This window comes from Agelaius tricolor, unplaced genomic scaffold, assembly GCF_023055355.1.
Source record: "Agelaius tricolor isolate 1412-34295 unplaced genomic scaffold, bAgeTri1.0.p SCAF_16, whole genome shotgun sequence".
NCBI classification, from domain to species: domain Eukaryota; kingdom Metazoa; phylum Chordata; class Aves; order Passeriformes; family Icteridae; genus Agelaius; species Agelaius tricolor.
Window position 1 is genome coordinate 13828465 of NW_027269276.1, and position 25886 is coordinate 13854350.

A 25886-nucleotide genomic window follows, 5' to 3' on the forward strand; every position below is an offset into this window, starting at 1 on the left:
ATTTATATGTGTATCCACATGCATGTACATGTGCCTTTGTGTACTTTGAACCTAATAGCCACTGTGTTTGGTCCAGATCTATAAATGCTGAATTGCTTTAATCAGGAGCCAAGATAAAAATGCCTGTCAAACTGGGTTCTGTTATGTTAATGATAACAGCTGAGAAGGGGCTCCTTGTAGCCCTGTATTAATGATCTGAATCCATAAAGAGAAGAATGGACACATCCCTCTTTATATAATTGATGTGAATATAAAAATTTCTCTATATGGTTGCCAAGACTCCTGCTGAGGTCTGAGATATCTATACTGTACAGCCAGTTTATTTATTGCCATCAAATAAACAAACTTTCCTCTAGGGAAGCTCATAAATTAACAAGCTATCTTTATTTTTTAGTTAATATTCCTATTTTTAAAAGTATCTTATAAGCTATCCTCTTAGGGGTTCCTAAGATCATTTAGCAAAAAAAATCCAATAAAATATCCTAAGATGTTGAGTAGCTTAACTCATTCTCAATAGCTGTCCAATAGAAATCATTAAGAATGGGCAAAGGACGCCCCTGTGTAACACACCAACCATCAAATGAGTTTCTATAGAGAAGAATGGAGGCCTAATTCTGCACTGACTTATATCCCCAAGAGCAATTAATGGCACTGCCTGCAGTGCAGCTCAGTAAAGAACTTGGCTCCAGAAATAAAAATTAAATGACAGGCAGAGTAAACTTGATTTGCTGTGCACTTCCTTCTCCCCATGGCGATTTTACAGTATGTGCCGGCGGTAAGATGATTTAAGTGTTGACAAAGCTGGAATTAAGATGTTCACGGGCTTAGTTCAAAGCACTTGACATGCGGAAAACAACATTAACAATGGCACCGTTGCGATGGCTTCATCCCAGGGAGGAACGGAGCCGCACTCGGAACTCGTGTCACCAGCCCAGTGTCCCTGAGCACCCGACTTGTGTCCCTGAGCACCCGACTTGTGTCCTTGAGCACCCCACTTGTATCCCTGAGCACCCCAATTGTGTCCCTGAGCACCCCACTTGTGTCCCTGAGCACCTCGCTTGTCCTTCCCTTCCTGCCTGCACAGATCACCCCAACCTGCCATCTCTTATTCTAGAGGAGTTACAGGCGTGCCTGGTGGGCACACACGTGTACACACCCCTGCTGTTGTGGGATATCCAATTTAAAGCTGATCTGAGCCCACTGGGAGCCTCTTGTTGGCCTTTATGGGTTTTGCACCACGCTGTAAGTGGACAGAGCCATTTCAGCCAGGAAGCTGCATGTGGTTTTCACACACAATTCATATCAACCCATTCATGAATGAATTGGCTCTCAGAATGTAGAACTGACAACTGATTTGACTTCTGATTTTTATGTTTCACTTACAGCAAGAATTGCCCTGTCCCTTTCCACCAAGTCTGCTAACTTATCCAAAAGATGGCCTCTTTCTGAGGCATCCATTCTCCTCCAAACAGAACCCAAGGAAAAAGCCAGCCGAGCTGCCCTCACTGCCTTGTCCGTATCAACCTGGGAAGAAGGAAGAAGAAAATTGAAGACACAAGGTAAATAACACGAGCAGGTTTATGGGATTTGCTGTTATACAACCTTAGTCATATGTGATGGGTTTTGGAACTATGATTTATAAAAGAACTGCCCAACAGTGCTATTCTGGACTCGTTGCTTTGATCTAGTTATACATTTGTATTATCTGTTATACATTTAATTTATACATTAAACATATAGCCATTCATGGGATACATTACCTTGTCAGCTTCCTGAATGTCACAGATTTGTTCTCCTGTTGCTGGATTATATACTGGGAATATTCTTCCACTTTCAGAATTCTGCCACTCATTATTGATAAAAATCTAGAAAAGGAAGAAAAGTCATCAGGTCTCTTGCATGAACAAACAGTAACGTATATAACAACAAACTCATGAAAAAAAGCTGCAGATTCTAATACAAAAGAACTGAAACTTATTTTTGTGTGTGAAAATTACAGTTTTCAAGAGTTCAGGCTGAGGTCAGCCCCTGATGTCTTTCTGTATTCTATAGCAGTGTCATTATAGAAGCAACATCAAAGTCTAAACATTGGTTGATGTTCAAATTTGGTTCAAAAACTGTAACAAATAAACTAAAAAAAGAAATAGCTGTACCAGAGAAAAAGCCTTGAAACTGCTGGAGACAAGACAAGGATTTGGAGTAATCACTCAGTTCAGTAAGTAAACATTTAGTCACTGATACATCCCAGTCAAGGCTGAATAATCTCAAACATCACAGTTCTTCAATACACAGTCAGTCAATTATGGCTACAGTGACGGCTTGCAGCACAAAACTAACTTGCTTATCTGCTAGGAACAATGGAAATTGTTACATTCTCTCGGTGTTGATATTTTAATTGTCAGGGGCAAAACAAATTTAAATGGTAATGGTGCTGACAACAGCTGTCTTGAGAAAGGTAATGACAAATGAGTTTATTTAAAGTAGATTTTTACTGGTAGCAGCATACATGTCTGTTATTTTCTGCTGAATGACTTTTAAGAACAGGATGCAATTATTTATTAGCAAGTATTAAAGAAGTTGCTACATGAAAATGAGTGAAAAGCTTTCCAGGTATTCAGACTCTTTCTGTCTTTTAAATCTTTCTAAGAATGAAAGTGTTCAAAAATCCAGGCACAATTTGGGCTCCTTGGAGTCCAGATATCAATGTATTTTTATTGGATTCCATGAAATACAACTTTAGATGTGTAAGATGGTGTCCTGGCCTCATTGAAATACACAGGAATTTTCCCCCTGACTCCACTGAAAGCAGGAGTTCACATGTAGAGAGAAGGAATGCTCACCACCTGGTTTGGTTTTTTTTTTTATACAGGGCTGTGTTTATAAAGACAGGGACCTTTGAAATCTTGAGGAGTTCCAATCAGAGATACACAGGTGAGAGAAACTGGCCCATCTTTGTACACATGAAGGCAAAAATACATCTGTAGAGTTTTCAGTTCCTAGACATGAGCTTGCTCAAACCTACTGTCCAAGCCAAAGGGAAGTGCTGTAGCTGTGTTCCTCTCAGCAGGGCTTGTTAGCTCAGGCTGGGTGCCACAGTAGCTGCAGTGTCACAGCTCCTGCTCCAGAGCTCACTGTGGCTGTGTGTGGAGGAACCTGTGCCTGCCTGGAAAAGACCCTGCCAACAGAACTGTACACAGGCACCAACAAGTCCATGCACTTTTGCTATTATGGATGCATTTCTGTTTGCTTCCTCATCTTCCCTATGCCTCAAACTTCAACCTCTTTGCTGTGTGTGCCCCTCCATCCAGTCCAGAGTCTGTCCTTTCTTTACTCCTCCTTGCTCCTTCTGTTTAGGTTTTCAAAGGTTGCTGAACTCAGGACCTACCACACCACTGCCATTGCTGTCCTTGCACACGCTCTTTATCCTGAACCTGTGTCCTTGGACTGTGAGCATCCCAGACTGTGCTGGTGTCTTCCTGCTCAGGGATGACACTGTTCAGCAAACCCAAGTTCTGCTCCCTGTTAGGATATTCTGGAGCTAACCCAAATGAGATAGTGAAAGAATCACCAGTCTGATCTCTAGTGACCAATGCCATAAGCTGAGATCCTCTGGTGTATCACTGTCACTTTTAGACTGTAAGTGAAGCAAAGAAACCCTGAGATCTGTGACCTGTGTGGAAGAAGGAGTTTACTTCATGCTTTCCACTGAGTTTTCTCAGAGTTAACTCTGCACCCAGTGAGTGTTGGGGGGTGCTGAGGAGGGAGGGGGAGGGAGAAAACTTCCAGCTTCAGGAGCAGATGGCCAGAGAAGATGTAAGCATGTTTGTTTAAGGTGACAGGATGTACATAAACACATGGGCTTCTTGTGTGAGCTGCACTGAAAGAATAAAGCAGTTTGGTTGAGTACAAGAACCTGAGAAATCGTGGCAGCCACAATTCAGTACACTTCCCTTAGAGCAGTGGTCTGTTCTTTTTTAAATAGATTAAAAAAATTTAACTCCATTCTGCTGGGATTAACACCTATCATCAGGTTTGCTAGTACACAGGACATGTACTTGTTCTTGAAATACATTTCACCATAGGAATGAGAAATAGTGCCGTGGAATTACAAAAGAGTGCTGCAATTCAAGCTGACTGGAAGGAAAAGCTGTATGATTTTATTGAATGCTCCATTTATCCCACTGACTTAGAAAAAGAACAGTAAATATTTCAGATAAGACATGGGAAGGATCTATTTGGCATAAAGTTAGAGCTGAAAGCAAGAGAAATTGCTATTGTTAATGGTTAATGTTAGTTTCTTCCTGTTCCACTTTCTATAAACAAGGTATTGCCTATACAAGCTCATTACTGTAAACTGAGCACATTTAAATTGGCAGTAAAATCAGAGTATTTACTCTAGTGCACAAATAAAGTACCTAGTCCCATGTTTTGGAACAGTTTCAAGTCTTGAAATCCAGCAGCTGGCGGCTTTACAAGCAAAGCCTTACACTTAAATAATTCACTTTTGAAAGTTTTAGGTGTTCTGTGTCAGGTAGTACCATTCAGCAGATATTCCTACCACCGAGACGCAGATTCTTTTGCAATAAATTTGCATTCACAGGGGCTTTTATAACTCCTCCAGCACTACTGACTCCAATGGCTGTTGATTAAATGTATATATCCTGTACATTTAATCTGACTTTCATTATGGCCACTTCGTAAAAATGCCATGAAATGGAGAAGCGATGACACATTGCAAGAAAAAGGAATCCCTGCAAAGCCTCAAATTGGGTTTTTTTCTCCCTTATTTATAGTGATCATGCTAAAGGCTAACTCTAAATCAGGGGGAATATTTGACAGCAAATGTTCCTATCTATGGATTATATATAACCCATCCTAAACACCAGATAAAAAAGGGGTAACCTTAGAAAAAGAAGGGCTTGCTTCCATGTAAATCATGCTACAAATTGGACAACACCCAGTGAGTTCATTGTTCAACCTCAATTGTGAAGGCTATTCACATTTACTATTCCCCTGGAATCAATGTTAATTAAGGCTGACTGGGGCTATAAATCAGCCTTTGGTTTTTACAACTTAATTCAGCATTAAGCATATATATGTAAATAAAAGGTAACTGATTAACCACTTGAGTTTTCCAGGAGTTCCTGAGGTAATTTGTTTTTGTTTGAGTCCTAGTGTTACCTTTTGTGATATGCAGTAGGGAGAAGAAAAAGTCTATAGTGTGTCATGCATTTGCTATGTGGTATTGTGGTAGTTAAATAATCTGGCCTGTTGGGTGCTATCAATAGCATTGTGCCAAAAGGCAAAGGGAAGAAGGGAGCACTTGAAAAATCTTGGAATACACAAACGTTTTGTTTGCCATTTACTCTCAGTAGAGGCAGTAAGGGCAGTAATGTCAGAGCAAGAAGATAAAAGGCCAACTTTGCTGCTGGACTGAGGTGTCCCTGTCAGTGCAGCCATTTAGCCAAGGACAAACCCAAGTGGCAAAGCAGCCAAGGCCTCCTGTGAGTGGAGTCTGCCTGAGGCTGGTGTGCAGGGGGTGAAGGAGGAAACCAAATACCTTTTCTGTTCCCCAGTGATGCCAAAGGGGCCAGCAGAGCAGGGGAGCTGGGGGTGCAGGTGCTGGGGTGTGTGAGGCTAGCGGGTGCGAGGGGCTGTTCCAAACAGAGCACCGTGACAGCTCCCAGAGGTGGGAGCTCCCAGCTGCCTCTGTGAACGATGCCCCTTGGAGTGTCATCATTCTCAGGAGATCTCAGGGGCAATTTCTGTTCCTTTTCAAATGAAAGATGGAAAGGGCATGGATTTTCCTAAAGAGAACAGTCACATCTCTCCTGGTACTGACAATAACCTCTTGCTCATACACTCATGTTCTCACAGATCCTGTACTAGAGCTTTGCAAGATAACGGTCCCACCATGTATGCACTAGGTTCAAATCCTGCCTGTGGCTAATTAATTATATATGGCCTCTGTTGCCAGAGTTCCACAGGGATCAAGAAATCAATCTGACTAATCCTACAGGTCAAGTGACTGTTCAGAGCCTTGGAGATACCTCATCATACTGAAAAGTGTACAAAGGAAAAGTAAACTCCAAAGTTACCATGTAAAAATTCCAAGCTACTTTGAAACTGCTGACATGTAGTTGGAAGAAAATCATACATTGCATTTTGGACAAGACCTGTATTTCACAAGCATTACACACTGAGTTCAATAGCATTCTGGATGCTCATCAGTTTTGAAATCAAGCCAAGAGTAAATGCTTGTAGCATAACACAAAGCAAATTTAGCTTTACAAATAAACAGCTACAATCTCTTGTTTCAGTAGCCATCCATCCCAGCTGGCTTAGTAATATTTAGCAACTTAATGTTCATTTTAAACCATGCAGGTAATTGGAGTGATAAGTATTCAAAGAGGAAGGGATTTGTACATACCCAGGCTGACATTCTGATCTGCTGTGCAGCAATAGCAAAATTTAGAGCAGGGAGAAAATGCGTTTTCAACACTATTTACCAGCAAGGAAGTACTAAACAACTATCTTTATGAGTGTGTGTATAAATACAATTAACTAAAATAAAACACAGAACTAATACCTCCTTTGCAGCTTTAGTTGAAGGAGCTTTATTTTCATGGCACTTGAAATTCCCTCTGCTGTCGAGCCAGGGGCTAGCCCCGGATTTGGGAAATGGAACTGATTTTTACATTCACTGGGGATTCCTGCATGCTCACTGCCTCTCTTTTTTGTATTGCCTCTCCTTAAACCATACAGGGAAAAAAAAAATTTTGGGCTCTCTTAATTCATAAGAGTAATCAACACAGGTGGCAACAATGTAACTTTTCATTTCCTTTCTTGAAAATGTTCTCAAATGATGTGTGAGTGAAATGATGATCTACATTCTTAATTCGATATTGCTTAGTGATGATGTCATGAGACATTTTCTTCAGGCTCCCCAGCTGTTTAACTCAGAACTTCAGGCAGTGCACAGACAGTGGCCCTGCATTCAGCTCTTTGGAGGTGGAATTATTTTCCCATGGATTTAATAAACAAGGTTTTTGTGCTGTTGCAGCTCCTAGAAATGTTTTTTGGTACAGGAAGAGGATTTTAACATCCAAATAATAATGGCTTCCCACAGGAGATTTGGTTCTGGATGAATGGAGGAAGGAATGGGAATTTCCTAACTCAATTGATTTAGTAGCTGGTTATAGTTTCATTCCATCAAAGATCTTTTTTTCATATGTGGCTTTTTCCTTAGAGAGCTTTTGACACTAAATCTGCTGGGATGGGGGAGGGGGCATCAGATGCCAAAGTACTTTATAAGAGAATCACAGCTGCTTGGCCCTCAGCATCTTCTCAGAGCTGGAGGCACTAGAAGTACATAATGGCACTTCTTTTTTAGGGGGGACGGACAACAATTTTAGAGGCATGCAAAAAATCCAGCAGCAGCATTTCCCTTGGTAAATACTGCATAACATCCCAGATACCGGGCACCTGTGCCTCAGTCTGGTCAGGAAATTTCATATCCTTTCCCATCTCAGCAACTTCATTTCCTCTCCTTGGGAAACATTTCAAGAGTCCTAATGATTAGCACGATTGTAAGGGAATGAACTAGGTGGGATTGCCAATCAGAGGTGCAGCTTGTTTATTTTCACAGGCCTTGTTTTCCTTCACTTTTATGGCTGTCTTGATACAGCAAATCTCTCACATTCTAGAGTGTGTTGTGAGGCACTCCTGGGAGTGACTGGAAACCAACAGCTGGCTATGGAATCAGCAAAAACCTGCTTTATGAAGGCACTAGGAAAGCAAAGGCCAATCCTAGCAGTCTGCTGGCTGAATGACCAGTGATGGATCAGCAGTGCCATTTAATTTTATTTTTAAGAGGGTTGTTCAGTTGACCATCAAGATTCACAGCTTCTTGCTGGCAGTTCACAAAAGGTGAGTAATGGGCTTTAAGGCCAACCTCCCCAAGGAGATTGCAGGACCCTGCTCCTGAGCCATGAATGAGCCTGTCTGGGCAGTGCCAGTGCTCTGCAGCTTTCAAGGGATAGCCCTGCACGAGCCAAGGCAGCCTGGCTGGCCCAGCACCTCAGCACAGGTGGTTCTCATGTTGTTCATTACCCCTGAGCAGAATCATCCTCAGAAGTTACCCAGATTTGGGTTCTTCAGTGAGATGCCTTTCAGCTGTGGAGGAACTGCAATTGTGTGAGAATAACAGTGAACTGCAGAGGAACATTGCACCAAATCTAATTCAGGCAAGCAAGCTCCAGTGGGCACAGCTGGTTTTCAGCTACAAGAGGTCCAAGAGGTCCAGAGTAGAACAAAAGTAAAAAATCCAGCTGGTTTCAGTGGGAGCTGAATCAGGCCCCAGTTGAGGAAAGGGAGTCAGTGGCAACAGCCTCCAGAGGGATGTTTGTACTGGGAAACAAAGCTGTTTCACTGGAAACTTGACACATGCTCTAGAGCCTGTGGGGTCTGAAAGGCCAAACAAAACCAGAACATGTTGATTTTTATTTTTCCTCTTTGGCTGCTGGGTTGTCCTTCTCTCTCCTTACTCTCACCCCCTCCCCCCCCATACTGTAAAAATACAAAAAGAAAGAAAAAAAAAGAAAAGGAAAAAGAGCTCTGTTCTAAAAGCTCTATGTGCTGTGAGGTACTTCATCTTTTTTTAAAGGCTCATTTGGATCTCAGAGCCTGATTAAATAATGTCATTGCTTTTGGACCTGGTGTACCATAAATGTGGCTTTCTTTCATAAATTCAAGCTTGAAATTGCACTCAAGAAATTTAGAGGGCAAACTTGTGAGTGCATTGAGAGGGTTGGAGAATTTTAAACCTTTAGAAACATAGTACAGCAGGAGGATCAAAAAAGTGGAATCAGAAATAAATTGCCCAAGAAGTGAGTGGTTTCACTGTCTGTGCAGCAGTGCAGCAGTGCAGCCAGCTCTGGTACAATTTTGCTTGTGCAAGCCCAGTCCTGTGCCAAGGGGAGGTGTCTGATGAGAAGACCAGGGTGTTTGCCTTCTCTGGGTGTAAATCCCAAGTAGCAAGGCCTGAGTCAACTCTACCAAAATTAAAGCCAGTGCTTCATACCATGGACTTTGGATCAGAAGCCAAGTGTTTGAAAGAGGTGAATACATCAAGATTTGGTGACACTTTGGCCTGTGTAATTTAAGTCAGGCTTCAGTGTGGCCAACATGAGCTGGAGGAGGATTCCCATGATCGAGCCCTCATGGTGGCAGGAGCTTGGGATCTTTTCAGTCCCAGAGAGGTGGGAGGAGAGGGCAGAGCAGGACCTGTCTGCAGGGGCTGCTGCCCTGTGCTGCTCACCTGGATGTTCGGGTGCTTAAAGGCAGAGAGAGCAAGTGCCCCACTGAGGCAGCTCACAGACAGAAGAGGTTTAGGGAATGGTGTGCTAGGAAAGGGGTGTGATGGGAGGAGAAACCAGAGGAATTCAGGGTCTCTGAGCAGCAAATGGAATCAGAGAAAGGCTTGAAGCCTCCCGTCAGTCTGCTGTGAAAGTGGAATGTAACATGATTTTTTCTCCCCTATGTCCCTCATCCCTCACGCCAAATGTTTGACCTGCCTGTCTTCCTGTCTTAATTAGTCTTCTGTCTTTCTGGGAGTTGGGTCTGTTCTTCTGCAAATGGCAGCACATCAGACAGGGGAAACCTGTCATGTTTGTTTTCTAAGCTGTAGGGGGTACCCATTTGAAAAAACTCCCAGCTTATCTAAACATTTTTGTTTGTATGATTTTGAATTAGGAAGTGTGAGTAATTAGTTAAGAAGATTAAATAAGTCTTAGCAACATGCAGTAGCGTGCTTACTTTCCTCCTCCCCCCCCAAGTATTTCCTGCACAAAACCCAGGCTGCCAAACTGTGATGATACCCTTTTCTATTTTAGTTTCTCACTGTGCCACATGCTGGTACAGCATCCGTTATTTCCATTCAGTCTCATTAAAGGGATTATTTTGTGCCTGGTTGTTCAAGAAAATTAATCTAAAGAGAAGAAACTTCAGATTGTATTGTCTGTTGAACTATACCCACCACAAACATTTTACTCCTTTTGGCTGCCTTATTAAACCTGTGGGAAAAAACTTTCATTGCAGCACATAAAGGCTTTCCTCAAAGTAATTTTTACTTTTTTCAGTTAATGAAGAATTTGTCTGCTGTTAGTAGAACAATACAGGAGCAGTAACATAGCTCAGATAATATTTCATGTATTCCTAAGAAACTAAGCTCCCAAGCTTTACTTATCCTTTCATCAGTGGGACTCTTTAATTGCTGGAGAACATTTACTCTCTTTAACAGCATCAGAAAACATTGCTTGTGAAACCAGGATGACTAAAACATTAACTGTGCTTTCCATTTTCACTAATTACAGACAAGCCATCACTGGATGAGTTGGGTAAAGATGGCAGTGGTTTTTATGGAGAATGATCCTTGATGTCACTTATTGCACCTTAAAAAGTGAAATAATGAAAGATTTTTAAAAATCCACTAAATTGAGACTGGAGAGGAGGAGTATTTGTTTACATAATTAATTATTGGGCTGTCACTGGGCTTTAATGAAGTTGTGGCTATTAAGAACTTGATCCTGGAAACCCTTCACAAGTGCTCATTTGAAATGGTGGGAATGAGGAGGGGTTTGTACAAACAAGACTCGTATTACTCTGTGTAGTTCTCCTGTGTTTTACATTGTTTGTGCATTGCCGGTCTTGTGTGCTCCTTATGTGTGACAGAAAACAGTGTGAGCTATTAATCTGTACATGGGAAATATGTTCTGCCATTTGGAAAAATTTAATCTCCCTTGTAGGTAACTGCCATTTTAAATGTTCATCACCAGGAACAAGTTCTTACTTAGAAATTAGCTGTGCTGCATAAATAAATATTCCTCCTAGGATTTCAGACATTATAGACAACACAGAAAAATACAATAAGCAAATTTATTTTGACTTAAGGCTCTGCCTGAGAAAATTACCTTATAACTACACATGAGAAATTGCTGGAATGTCAGCTTCATTTGCAGTGGCCCCTTATGGCCTGATCACCCTCCCTGGCACGATAAATCACTGGCAAGATCCTTACCTTAACACGTTTGATCTCAGCTCAGCAAGACTTGGTTTTGATGTGAAGAACTCCAGATCTGTTAGGTCAGAGACAAATAGCAGAGCCACTGACCTGCAAAGTGCTAAGTCTATATTAGACCCAAGTGAGCAGCCTTAAGCTCCTGAAAAGTTTGCCTTCGCTTCTACTTTGCATCCTGAAGCTTTTCAAATATTACTGTTAGCATGTTTTGTTAATGATGCCAGAGACATTTCCTTTTGTGCCGTTCTACATGTACAGAAGCCACAAAAAGCATATGCTGTGAGAAGCATTATCTTGGATAAACTGTTAGAATTATCTGCACTTTAGAGAGACATAAAATAAACCTCATTATTTATTGGTTTCTTTACTTAATTTACACAAATGGCTTGCACTGGCCTTTTTCTTACTAGACCATGCCTACTGATATCATAAATAATGATATTCACCAGTACACCCATTAAGATGATGCAAAGAGCCTGTGTGTACATGTGTGTACATACAGAAATTCAAACTACTCCTAAAAACAAAAAGCTCAGCTTGTGACATTTACATTCAAAGTCTGAACTTGCACAAAGAACAGTTTTGTGGCCACTCAGTTTTGCACCCTTGGTTTGAAAGTATTACTTATTGTCCTGGTTAAACAGTCACTTATCTCCACGATAGTAAGCAGGAGTGTTAGTCTACCAGAAAATTGGATGTTCTTAATGGGCTTTGGGGGAGAATAGCTTTGCATCATCAGCATTAAGTTAAATCACATTAAGTACCCACTTACAACATAGGGATTACCACTCATGACATCTTTGGTGAAAGCCTTTAAAACAAATTGTTGTGTTTGTTAGAAGAAGCTGTGAGATAACAATTCCCAAAAGTCAGATTTATAAATTCCTTTTGCTCTTCAAGAACATGCAAAGGAACCCAAAACCTCTCATTCAATGCTGCAATGAAATCTCTCAGGCTGGAAATTCTTTTCAATAAAAAGTCTTGGTAAATACTAATTTATTTACTTTAGAATATTCTTCTGGAGAGAAGAAACTGTTAGACTACCTTTCCTCAGAGTTCAGTTCTAATTTCTCCTCCAGTTCTTTCTGCTGATTGAGTCATTGCCTTTTACATGTACAAAACTGGAATAGGTCATTCTGCTTTTTATTATTCATAGGGCTGATTGGGGAGAACTGGGTTTAAACTGTCAAAGTATCCTGCTGTGCTTGGATACCTGACAGATTTACACCTCAAAGTACACTGTGGTACTAAGACTAAAACTGGATGTGGAGTGTTCTTGCAAGAGCTGATTACAGTCCCAATCAAATAGAACACCTGAGGATATAAAAAAATAACGCCTATGTTTGATAGAATTTAACACTTTTGTATATGACCAGCAAGTTATTCTGTATAGAGATGAAGGCCTGCATGAAAAATGAGCTCTTATATGAACTTTAAATAGAAATAGACTAATGACTTAGAGTATGTAAATGAAAAACATGACCCTAAACTTTTGCCAAGCATGCAGTATTAAAAAAGTGGATTAGGGCAAACCCAATACCTGGTCATACTGAGCTCTCCTTAAATGAGCAAAGCATGCTATAAGTCTTGTCAATAAAGAGCCTTCTTTTAAAAACCTGAATACTCATATATGCAGTCCCAAGATCCACTCTCCCCATTTTCTGTAAAATTCGCATTTCTTTTCCCCATTATAACCAAACTCCATTTTTCTCTGCTGGAATCTCTTGTAAGGATGCCAGAATATGGGCAAACCTCATTAGTTTCCCTGCTGTCTACAAGACAGGATTTATGCTTGTAGTAAACACAATGACACATGATCACTAAATGGCTAAAATCACTATCAAGACTTGAATCTGAGAAATTTTTCACCCAGACACTGCAAGTACTATTGGTGTGTAAAGGTATGGAGCCCAGTATTATTTACAGCAACCATGTCCCCCAGTGCCCCAGCTCTGCAAGGAGCACAGCAGTGACAGCTGTTGGGGAAGGTTCATGGCATGCAGCCTTTGGCAGGGACCTGGTGGAAGGTAGAAGGTCCGTTGCCAATCCAATCCAGTGAGTAATAACTGAATTCCCATGGGACCTGGCTGAAGTCAAATGTTGCTGTTCCTGGTTCATTTCTTTTAGTCTCCCTAAAGACCATTTAGGCAAACAGCTGGAAGAGCTGACTACAAGGGTTCCCAGCCACAGGGAACCAATCCAGGAAAGCAGGTAAAGGCTTCTAACCAGGAAACAAGTTATCAAAGGATTTGTCCTGTTGCTCCCTCAAGGAAAGAAATGAACTGAGACAGAGAGCAAGAGCATGAACACATTGGTGCTGCATGCAGAATCCAGACATTAAAAGCAATTGTCTTGGCTGATGGGAGGAAGAGCTGTGCTGCACCAGTCAGTGGGCATGTTCTGCACTGGGCTCCTGCCTGGTATCTAAATAGGAGGGCTTTCCTTCTCCCTCCATGCTGGAGAGCCTTACTAAAACAAAACCTTTGAGATGTGAGTAGAAGCAATACCACAACTGGAGTTCCAGTACTGTCACCGCTTTGCACTGATGGAATATTCCTCCTTCTAAAGAGAAGTACAGAGGGGAACAACATCACCAGCTTCAGCTCCATCTGAACTCATTATGCAGACTTTGCAGCAAGGAGGGCACTGCCTCCCTGACAACACTCAGAGGAACAGCAACAGAGACAACTCCTGATGAAGTGACACAGAAAGAGAGCAAAGAGCACAAAGAAAGGGGTCTTTTAATCTATGCTCTCTGTGTGTGTGTATAGTGAGTACACAGAGAAGTGTGCAGTTAATAACATACAGAAATGCAGACATGCATCCACAGGTAAACACCAGCTCCAAAATTCATCTGTATTGCCATTTCCCAGAATACCATGTACAAAAATAGAGGCTTGATCTTCTTGTAGTCTGGCTGGTTTAGCAAGAGATCCTGCCTCTGACACTGACCTACTGTCTGACTTAGTCATGGTTACACTCCCACAAATTTAAACTCCCCCATCTGTGAAGGAACCTTGTCACAGTTTTACAGTGAGGCTGAATCAATTAATGCCTTCTGAAAGATGTGATGGAGCAGAATATTAACACTTGCAGTTGAGTGATAACAGCTAAAAACATCTTAAGTAATGTAACAAATGGATTTAAAAACCACTATCAAAGGGTTGGACCACCAAGACTCCTAGGCCATCATCAGCATAGTTATAGCACATTTAGTGTTATTCTTAGATCACTGTTTCAAATTAATAGTGAAAAAAGCAGAGCTTGATTTTCACCTCTCAGGAAAACAGATCCAATAAACATCACAAAAGAGAAGAGGCTGTTAAGTGGCCGTGGTAAAGAAAGTGTGATAAGGACAAAAAGAGGAAGACCAACAAAATGTCAGGCACTGATGGAAAAGGGGGTAAAGGCTTAGCCAGATATCCTGAAAAACAGCTGTGCTTGTTTCTCAAGGTCTGTGCAGGCCATTCTGGTACAGGACTGCTGCATCAGTGAAGCAGCACAACTGAAGCACAACTGAAGCAACTGGAGAAAAATAAAAAGTGTCTTGATTTGTAAGGTAGTGGTAATTTCTTGCTATTGTAATTTCTTTACTTTCGAGTTTCTTTTGACAAACTCGAAAGTAAACTATTTCTGTTACAGCTGAAAAAAACCCACAAGCAAATGTAAAATGCATATGTTATGGTAAGCTTTGAAAATATCCAGTAGAATCAGGACAGTGCTCTTATGTCTGGGTGCAAAGAACGTTTAAAATATACTCCAAATATGTTTCAGACAACAAAATGAAGTGGTTCCTTAAAAAAAAAAAGAAATCTATGTATCTACCTGTCAGTTACATAAATGCCTTCTCAAATCAATTTGACAATATAAAGAAGTATTAAACCCAGTTTAAAATTAAATTCTATTTTAAGGACATTTTACCCTAGCAGAATGGTAAATAAAAGTGAGGTGCAGTGTCATGGGAAGTGCTTTTGTGACTGAGCTGAAAAGACTTTACAGGGTTTTTCAACTAACTAGATCACAATTTTCATCTAGGTCATCTTATAGCTGGGAAATAAAAGCACAAGTGCCTATAAACCAGCCTAAGAAAGCCGAGTGTGAAAATGGGTGATCTGGACTGTATCACTGAGAGGAAAAACCAGCGGGTTTTGAGCATTAAGGGGATGAGAATTATCAGAGGCATACCACACTTTTTATGTGTAAGCTGTGTAGGGAGGACAAGTCAGGCTGCGGGGGGGAGAGCTCTGTGTGTGCAACGCTTTGCGTGGGCACTGCTTGGAGGGGAGAAATAACACAAAACACGGACCCACGGATAGAGCAGCAGTGGAGATCGTGAAGGATAATACTGGAGTGAGGTACTGACTTCAAAACAAGAGCAGCTGAAGTGACATTGAAGTGGTACCGAAGAGGAAAAAGAGTATGAAGGCAGTAAGGCTGGAGCCAAAATAACTCCCTATTAGTTCAGTGAAAACTGCACTCAAATAGTGCGTAGAGAACAGAGTTTTCTGTATCCTAATGTAAACAACATTTGACATAGTCCTGTCAAGGACTAAAAATTGTGTCTGAACCCCTGAGAAACGGTTACCATGTAAATAATTCCAGCTTCATTGCAGGAGAGAAACACATGAAGAAGCCATACTCTCTGGGATACTAAACTTCAAGAAGCAGATTTTTTTTAAAGAGGAAGTAACTTAGAAACTCCCTGCTTGAAGCTCGGAAATTAAAATCCATAGAATCAGCATGGAGGCTTAAGAATGTGAAAGAGTCAAAAAGGATTTGCATTCCCAAGGTTAAAAACGGGAAGCACAAACAAGAAAATAAATGGGGTGGCAAAGAAGGAAGATAGGAGAGGAAAAGTAGGCTGGAAAACACAAAGACTGCAAACACAAAAAATAAAAATTGCTACTAAACATACTAAATAATCTGAAGAAAATTACTGGAAAGGTAACAGAAATAAAATAGCCAAGAGAAGCCTAAATTAAATAAATAAGCAGATATGGTCTGTGGAAGGGTCACTGGATTCTGAACACAACCTGGCTATGGAAGGGAGACTGAAGATAATTCCAGAGGTGGCTGCCTATTTTGGGGAGATCCTTATTTGGCTATCCCAAGGTAGATTATATTTCTGTTCAAAAACTAGAAAAGCAGAGCCACTAATTGGAAGACTGGAAACTGACAGGTAAAAATACTTGTTCTGGGGAATCATCTTTAATAAAAATCTAACACCAGCAGTACACCAAAAATCATTTAAGGGCCGAGTCCAGGACAGGTCCAGTGCTTCACTCCCAGCTGTGCTGCAAGGAGTTGAAATAAAATTCCTGAAGTAAAAAGAAATCCTGATTTCTTTTTATTTCAGAAAATGCTAATGCATCCTGAAATCAACTGCATCGATTCTTCCAGTTTTCAAAAGGCATCAGGAATTGCATAAAAACCAATGTGTAGAGTGTACCAGGGTGATGGTGGGGGTGATGAGGAGGATGATGATGATGCATTAAGTGGTGTTTCTCAGCTGAAGCATGAGAAAACAATGCCACAGCACAGACCTGGAAGGATCTTCCAATTGGAGAGATCTATTTCAGATGAAATGTACACCTGACATTCTGACAAATTTAAGGCATACTGACCTACTCACAATAGGATAAGATCAGCCTTTATAAGACAGTCTAAAAATACCTGTATTTACACAGAATGGTAAATAGCTCTGCTTTGGAAAGAAATCAGTCTCATATAGAGATAAGACCTTACCTGTGTAAATACATGTCTTTGGAATTTCTGTCTGGGAAGGCACTTTCTGATAGTTTCTGAGTAAAACCCAAGGGATTTAGGGCAATCATTGCCTCAGGACCAAAGCATGGTAAGAGGGCAGTGTCTCCCTGCCATCCTCTTTCCAAGTTCAGCAAAGGGGCTGCAGCCTGTTTTACCATGCAACTCTTCTGGTATTTTTGTGACTTTCCAAATGGATTTTTTGTAACTCACTTATTTTAAATTAGGGCATACTATAAATCCACATGGAAATTAGTAAACATATCCTTTCTGTAGCCACACCACCTGCTGTGGGCCCCTCACAGCTGTCCCACAGCATCCCCTTAAATTTTGAGTTCAATTCAAAGTCTTCATTACCTACGAATCCCGCACAGATTAAGGTCTATGTACTCTAGTGGTCAGTGTGGTCCCGGTGTTTTAGCCTCCAGCTGAAGCCAATTGAGATTGAGCTGACCTTAAGCATTTTCACTTGGCTCACAGAACATGATGTGGTTGGTTCTCTGCAGTATTTGCCCCCTTCAGTCCAACAAAGCTGGAATGCATTATGTTTCAAGTCACCAATATAGTTCACCAGGCTCTCTATGAAAGGCACTGACTCCAAGTAATCAAGGATTGGGTTCTCTTTTTCTTTTTTCATTTGGGAGACTATTGCAGCAATGCTATTGCAGCAACACTTTGATGTGGCTTCACATATCACACTTGTAGTAATGAAGTGCTCCTAAACCTTAGTTCACCATGTGACTTATCATTGATGTGTTGTATTCATGTCACAAAAGCAGACTGCTATTTACAGAATAGACTCATGAATAGAAATATGGTTTTGGACAAATTCTGAAATAGGGAACTTGCATTTTGGAGAAAACCAGATAGGAATATGCAGATTGAACAGCAATTCATTTGCTAAACATAACAGTAATGAATGATTGAGCCCTTGGATGGCAATCAATGTTTAGACTTCATCATTCTCTGCCTAGTACTTGGTAGTAAATCTTCACACAGCTATCCATGCACTTTTTGTGCTTTAAGTAGGGATATCTTGTCCCTTGTCTGAGGATCCCTCACTAGAGAACTGCATAGAACTTCACCTTTCTGAAGATTGTTTAAACCTCTACACATCTGTGCTTATATTACTTTTACATGGCTTTCTTACGATCTTGTCTTCGTTGAATTGCATTTTTTGTCTGTTGTTTCTTTCAGCTGAACTAGATTTGATATACTGGTTACTTGTTTCAAGGAATGAGTTCTACTCCTACAAAAACCCCAAACAGATAAAAAGCTGTGGGTTTTTTTTTGAATTGGGGAGAATAAAAGAATTTTCAAAAAACAAACAGAGAAATGCCACAGTCCAGCCTTACAAAAGATAGCTGCAAAACTGTAAAAAAAGAAATATGACTTTATGCAAGACCTGACAAAGAATTTATGATATAGACCACTGTACTCATCTTTTGTCATTTATCTCTATAAATGTGTGAGATTTCTTGGAAGATAGTTAGTCAAATGAGAAGCCGAGATGAATCAGTGGATACAATTTATTTAGACTTTAAAAAGGCTTTTGATGATAAAGTCCTTAGCAAGAGGCTATTAAGGAAAGTTAGTAACCATATGGTGAAAGATAAAGTCCTGCCATGGATTAAAAAGTGGTTAAGAGATAAGATAAAAAGACTGGAAATAAACGGATAATTCTCCCTGGAAAGAGGTTAATAGCAAGGTGCCCCTTCATTACTGTGACTGGCAATCAATATCTTGGCTCACCTGCCTTTGCAGATCATTAATAGTAAAGTACAGAGTTTGTAGATAAAAACGTTCAGGCTAATCAGAGTATTGTAGAAAATATTACTGGGGCTGAAGTTAAATGACATTTGGGCAACTCAAGGGAGATGAAATTTGCCAAAGACAGGAAATGCCAAGGCTCTTGGAAGGAAGGGTTCAGACAACTTCTGGATGTGGATCTGTGCCATGATTTGCAATGTCCATGAACAGCTCACTGAAGGGAAGTGTTCACATGCCTTGTAAAGAAAAGAGAGTAACTGCATCCAGTGGGGCCATGGTGTGGTCCTCCCAGGCAGTTTATGGCACTGAATAACTTCAAACTGGCAGAGCCCATTCAGATCTGCTGGGAACAATTTTGCATCTCCACAGGGAGATGGACAAGCTGCATCAAGAATTTTTGGACAGTGGGATTTATCAGAAAATGCAGAGCTACAAGATAGAAATGTAATATGAAAATGCACCAGAACTGGTCAGCTTCTGTGGGAAATCTTTCTGGAGGACAAAATGAAACAGAGAATTAATGAGGTTGGTTTTTTTTGTCAGAATGAAAGTGTGAGAGCGTGTGTGTTATTCCTTGCTCTTGTCCAACATCATGATTATTCTTGAAGCAAAGACTCAAATCCTACTTTTCCTTCATTAGTGTCCTACCTACTGGGCTATCAAGCTGATCTCTGAGACCTCATAAATACTTACAAGTAAATTATCCAACAACAGATGACATGAAATTCTTCCACAATATGGCAAAGTTGGCAAAATTTGGACCCATTCCCCATAAGAAATTAGGGATCCATATTCAAGTTTCTGCTCTGCTTGCATCAGGGGGATGAATATGTCTGCCCTTCAAGTCAGGCAAGTGCTCTGTTTATTACTGGCCTTCTGGTTTTGGTATGCAAATTAATACATGGATCTTTTGCATTTGAATACTTGAAGTGTTAAACATTCTTTGCAATGAGAAAATCAATGAGAAAGTCTTTCAGTGCATCATCTGACCCTACCAACCAGACAGAGTCAGCAATATATTATTGTCCAGCTCGGTGCATTAAACCAGGGTGCATTTTCCCTGAAGATCCAGCAGATTCAGCACAGTAAGAGGTCACTGCTGCCATAGTTACCCTCAGTAACACAGTTCTCTAGCTGGGGCCAGTTCAGCCCCGTGCTTTCTGTGTTTTTAAGGCTCATGGCTGCTGTGGCTGTACTGGAAGAGGCAAAGGCAGGGACTGGATACACGTAAGGCTATGCTTGTTTCTTGTGCCCTCATGCAAAACTTGGGTAAATTGGGTTTGGGCAGAAGACCATAAAGTTTGGGAGCAAAGAATAATCCCATATTCAGGCTACTAACTGGAAGGAATTGCATAAATATTTTCCGATCACTATCTGAGTTGATGGATTGTAATACTAAAACCAAGGTATGAATACACTGGAAGATAATTCAAACTGGAGATTTAAACAACAGTAAATCCTCATACAGTATACACACTGAAACATCATTTGTGATGATACAGAGCAGCATCCCTAGTGTCAGCATCAGAGGCTGAAGTGTTCCACAAAGGGGTAAAGTAGCTGTTCTATTTGTCTACTCTTCATGTAAACTTCTCTAATTTTCTGTGCCCCATCTTTTGTAAAAGAACTGTGCTCACCTAGGTGACCCAAAAGCCAAGCTGTTTTTTTCAGGCATTGCTCAGTGGATCTGACTTCAAAAGGCACCAAAGTAGCTCATTTAGGGAAAGACAGATGGGAAACTGCATGTATTCCTCACTTACCTGAGTTTTGCTAAAGCTTGTTTTCTGTTCAAAAAATAACAGATTCTGCATATTAATCTAAATAAAGTAGATTTCCCACCTTCTATCGTAATGCCAGTCTAGAATTTTATCTGGAAAACATGTGCTGAAATTTTAATGGAAAGGGTAATGCCAAGGAAGCACAATGGGGATGAATATACTGAAAGCTAGAAATAAAAGACTTCAAACCCAGATGCTTATCATATGACAAATTGAGATGTATTTGTTATCTTTTGTCTACTCAGAAGCAGTTTGCCTATACTTCATACAACTCCTGTATACAGCTTTCTGTTGCAGTGCTGGGTAGTTTACCTGGCCTGTGTGTAGAAACTGAACAGATTTTAGCCTGTGGTGCAAGGGTAGAGGCAAACCCACTTAGACAGGACAAAGAAGATATGGTTGTCAGCTAAATCACAGGCTGTTAATAGAGAAATGTTTCATGTGCCTCCTCACTGCCACTGTGCTGTAACTTCATCCCTTTAGGGCACTTCTTTCTAAAAAGCTCTCAAAACCACAATTCTTCAGCTTTTCCTTATGCTAAAGTTGTTCAGCTCTTGCTCAGACTTAAATCAGTTGGCAAGCAAGAAACAAAACATAAACCATCCATCTGGATTAGTGTGCTCAACATAATGCAAACTGAGAACGTTTATTCACTCAGCTACCTGATGTGTGACAGAGCTGTGACAGGAGAGAGCCCTGGGCTCCTCATTCTGTACCAGGCTGTCCTTGAAAGAGTCAACATAACTTATAAAAACCACAATGAAAATATTTTGTAAAGCAAACGTGAAGATGCCATTATAACATGATTATAACAAAGGAAGGACAGCCACATCGTGCAGAAACACCTTTAGCTCCTCAAATGGAGACAGCAGGAGGGAAACACTGCAAAGGGCTCAATCCACTGGGCTGATTCCATATCTACTGTCAGATACTTGGGAGACAGTCTCAGGAGGGAAAACAGAGTTTCATAAAAGTTTGAAAGAGAGGAGCCATCAGTGTAACAGTGCGAACCTTCTGACCACCCTCAGAAGCTGTCAGGTTCTCTGGGCTGTGCTCCCCATCCTAAACATGCCAATGACATGTCCTTAGCAGACATTACACTACTGCTTCTCTCACACATCTGATATTTCTGGAACAGCCCTTCTGGGGGAGTTTCTGACACAAAGCTGACTTTTGTAGAAGCGTGACTTATTCCCAGGGGAGGGCTGGATCCCCTTCCTACCTAAGAGCCCCCTTACATATGGAGCACAGCACTGCCGGCACGCTCCTGACAAGCCTGAGGAGGGCTTGCTGTGCCACTGGGCTGTGGAACAACCTCGTTCCCTGCAACACTCCTAGATGCCCTATTCTGCAGATGCACTCTCTCCCCAAATGCTAATGTTAAAAAGTAAAGAGTTACAGAGCCATCGCAGTGAAAAGAGAGATAATCCCAAATGTAGCAGTTCTAGTCCTTGCCAGCCACACAGAACTTAACCCTGTGTGCTTGAACACTCACCTGCATGTCTGGTTCACATCCTGCTCACCAGTTCTTATTACACACATCTACAACACTTTATTTTTCACAGACTGTGCCAAGGTATTAAAAAACTGGGAAAAATATTTCTAATGACTGGTTTTTTTAAAGCAGCATAGGCTGACTTCCAATACTGAAGTCCCAATAGCTACTACTGCACATCTTACATAAAACCATAGCATTGTGCAATTTTCATCACTAAATCATGTTTTTCTGACCTACCCAAACATACATTGCCTCTGGGTGCTCTGTCAGGTGTATGGATGGGAAGGACTTCACATATAGTTTTCTGCTTATTTCAATAAACTTACCAAAGTAATATTTCACGAGTTTTAATAATTCTGCTAAATAATTGAATAAATGAGAATTACACAGGTGATATTTGTTTCATCTATGTAGTTGGAACGAGTTTTCATAGAAACTCCAAGGGTAATGCAGTTATTAAAAGATTAATTAATAATTTTATTTTTCCCAGTACATATTACAAATCTTTAACAAAACTCACTTAGGGAATCCTGGAATTTTAACATGTTCTACCCTAAAGAGCCTGTCTATTTACCAACTTTAGAATTACAGAAATAGAATTTAATTGGCAAAATATATTTAAAATTTTTTCACTAAGTTTAAATGTTCATAGATACTTCTATTTTTCATAAAGAATTAACTCCCAAATGGTTATGTTTTTACATTCATAGACACCTGTAATAAAGAGTTCAAGAATTCTGTGTCCTGGTTGTGTATTTAAAATTCCCAGCTAACACGCAGGAGAGAGACTGCTAGGAATGCTTACAGATGTCTGATTTTACAAGGTCTGGGGTTGTTTTCTTTTTTTTTTTTTTCCTTGCTAAAGTGCTTTAGTCTAATGTTATTTATTGTTTATGGAAGTTGTTTGTCATTTAGGACATGAAGTGACCACTCCCTCAAAAGAAAGAATCAAGTTACAATCCATTATTTCATTTTTTGATTGTTTTTCTTTGTAATAGGTGGGAAAGTGGATCCAGGATAAAAGTCCTGCCCAAGACAAAACTCCAAGCTGAAGACTCCAATTATCTATAAATCACTTGAATTTCCTGCAGAGAAAGAGAAAAAGGAGGAAAGTGCGAGACAGACAGAAAAACAGAGACAGAGGATATGCCAAGGGAAACATTTGATACCTGTCCTAAACCAAAATTTTCTCAAAAGCAACCAGAAGTTACCTGATATCCAAGCTTAGAAGAAACACATTGCTGTTGTTTTTGGCTTAATATTGAAATGAAGTAACTTTCTTTTAATTGTTCCATTAGTATAAAATGTGTAACATTTTAGATCTGAGATGATGGAATTATGTATTGATTTGTTAAAGGTCACTGTACATTCTCACAGAAAGAAAGCTATGATTGCTGATGACTGCTGTCCTTTTCAAAGGTTTTTAGAAACAATTCTCCAGTTTTAGAACAGAGAAATGCAAGTACATTTTTGATGCAAACTAGCTGTGATACTACTCCCAAGTATTTCCCATGAAATCCTCCTGAAGCACAGCGCACACTGAAACCAGCAATGAACAGAATTCATGCCAAATACTCTTTGCACAGTATGATTGCTCCCGAGGTGTAGCACTACACAGCATCCAATAATTGCATTCCTTACTTATTTAACTATTTGAAAAGAATTTATGAGCAAGAAACTATATGCATTTTTAGATTTGCATACTGCAGTTTGCATTAAAATGCAATGAAATTTAAAATAGTTGACTTTCCTCTGAAACATTCTTCTAGAACAAGAAATTGCTGTAACAAGTTAGAGGACAAATTAATTTTGGCACTCACTAAAAAAAAGAGAAAAGATGAAAAGCTTTTAAAGTGATGATATGGAAGAAAAAAAATTACACTACATCAGCCAGAATGAGTCTCCTATCAGCATTAAAGCTCCTGAAGTTGTATTTCCAGTAGATAAAAATGTTATCACCTTTTTCCAGTGCTGATGTGCTTATTTTCCTATTAAGTTACTTGGTAATTAGAAACAAAGTCTGACACATTGTAATCTCTTTATACAATAGATCTGAAACCTCTCCAACAGAAATTAAAACATTCTTTAAAGATACTGAAGATGCAAAGATTAAAAATATAGAAACGAATTTTAAAATGCAAAATGCATTTACAAACAAATGACTGTTTTTAAAGCCCTTTTTAATCAACAAAACCAATTTAGTCTCATAAGACACCACAGAAACCCAGCAGATTTTTCTACATTTCTACAGTGGGTTTGTTCTTAACCCTCTCTTTATGAAAATCACTCTTTAAAGGTTTGTAGGAAAGCATGCCCTCTCGCAATATTGTTCAAGGGTGTCTTCAAGAATCACGGAAGTTCGTGGAGACCTGTTCCAGTGCTGTAACAACCTGGTAGTATTAAGAGTCCTCCAGGAAATGTAAAAGAGTCCCTTGGGTACACAGGGTAATTCAAGAAAGAAAACGTTTTTATTTTCTGATTGAGATACTCAAGTATGTATAGTAACGTCCTCTGAAGTACATCAAAAGCAACCAAAACATACCCGAGACTACTGATTTTGCACTGAAAATAAACCCCAACGGCTTTGTAGAAAACAGTACATTTACAGAGAAGTGGCAAAGCCAGGTCTAATTTGCTTTCTATTATCCTGTGGTTTTTCAGATGATTACAGGGCTAAAAATCTTTTTCTTTTATTACAGATCCAAGGCAGTCTTTTAGCAGTTGTTTTTTTATATCTCTGCACTCACGTTGGGTAGGGCAGAATGAAACTGATTTTAAGCAAAATCCCTCCTTTGGAGAGAAAACCATGAATTTCTCTGCCAGAACAAACGAACACAACTTACCTTGGTGTATTTGATTTCAAGGTTGAGAGTGGGAGAAGGCAGCAGATGCAGAGATGCCATCAGAGCTGCAGGATCTGCCTTCACCTCCCCTGGCATCTCAATTTTACTGGAAGTCATAGTCTTGGGGGGTTTTTATAATACCACCGAGCCCCCCGCTCTGCCCTGATGCTGTGTTGTGTTTTGGGTTGGTCCCCCCCCTCCAAAGCCCAGCGCTGAAGATGTTGCTCTCCTCCTCTGTATATAGGCAGGTGTCAAGCCGGGTCTCTTCTTATTGGACATGGGGGCAGAGGCAGGGGGGCAGGTCCATCCTACCTAGGGCGAGAGCGGCACAGCCCCGCTCACTGCGGCGCAGCCTCCCCGGGCCCCCCCGGCCCCGCGCCCGGCCCGTCCCGACCGGGGGATTCCCGGCACCCCATAGGAGCCCGGAGCTCCCGGGCGCGGCTCGCTGCCCGCCGCCCGAGGAGCGGACCCGGGGAACGGCCGCGGGGAGCGGAGTACCGGGACTGTCGTGCTCCCCCTCGGCTCCCCGGGGCCGGGCGGGGAGGCGCCGCGGCCGGGAGAGGCCAGTCCCGGCTCCGGCCCCGCCCGGGGCATCCCGCGGGGAGCCCCAGCTCGACACAGGCTGGGGATCCCCGGCCGCGGCGGGATAGCGGCGGAGGGGGAGACATCGGGCTGCACTGAAGAAGCCCTGCCGGGCCGAGGTGACCGGGACACGGTGCCCCGGACCGGCGGCTGCGCTCGGGCGCGGAGCCGACGGGGCAGGGCGGGCGACCCCTCGCGGGACCCGAGGAGGCGCGGAGAGGGCACGGGCAGGGCTCAGCCTGGGCGGCAGCGTGCCCGTGCCCGCTCCCCGTCCGGCCGCCGCCGCCCGCTGCTGTCCCGGGCCGCCCGCCCTGCGGCCGGCAGCTCCGTGCCTCACCTGGCGGCCGCGCGCCCGCCCTGCCCCGCTCCCCCCGCCCCGGGCGCTCCCCGAGCGTCCCCGCCAGCCCTGCCCGCAGCGCGGCCGCTGCTCCCCGGGCCGACCCTCTCTTCCTTTGGCGGCGGAGCGGCTGCTCCCCGAGCCTCGGCGCTGCCGCCCGGCCGTGCCCCGGTGCCGAGCGGCCCCGCGCGGGCCCCACCTGCCGCCGCCACAGCGCCATCGCCGGCCGCCTGCTGCC

At 41.7% G+C, this 25886-nt stretch overlaps 1 protein-coding gene and 1 long non-coding RNA gene across 3 annotated transcripts in view; one reads left to right on the plus strand and one right to left on the minus strand.

The window, feature by feature from the left end:
* The window catches only part of ALDH1A2 (aldehyde dehydrogenase 1 family member A2), a 54782-nt gene that overhangs the window by 27416 nt on the left and 1480 nt on the right, over positions 1–25886 (minus strand). The window contains exons 1-3 of one of the 2 annotated variants that reach the window (XM_071441628.1): positions 24730–25192; positions 1761–1865; positions 1384–1524 (exon numbers count right to left, since the gene is read on the minus strand). In XM_071441628.1, the coding sequence (XP_071297729.1) occupies positions 1384–1524; positions 1761–1865; positions 24730–24846 (363 nt within the window). In that variant the 5' untranslated portion in view covers positions 24847–25192. Of the gene's footprint in view, positions 1–1383; positions 1525–1760; positions 1866–24729; positions 25193–25886 lie in introns of those variants that run through there. The other variant, XM_071441629.1, reaches the window with a different exon arrangement.
* LOC139596909 (uncharacterized) lies at positions 19749–23626 on the plus strand. The gene is made up of 2 exons (XR_011681484.1): positions 19749–19837; positions 22885–23626. It is a non-coding gene; the product is annotated as an uncharacterized lncRNA (long non-coding RNA).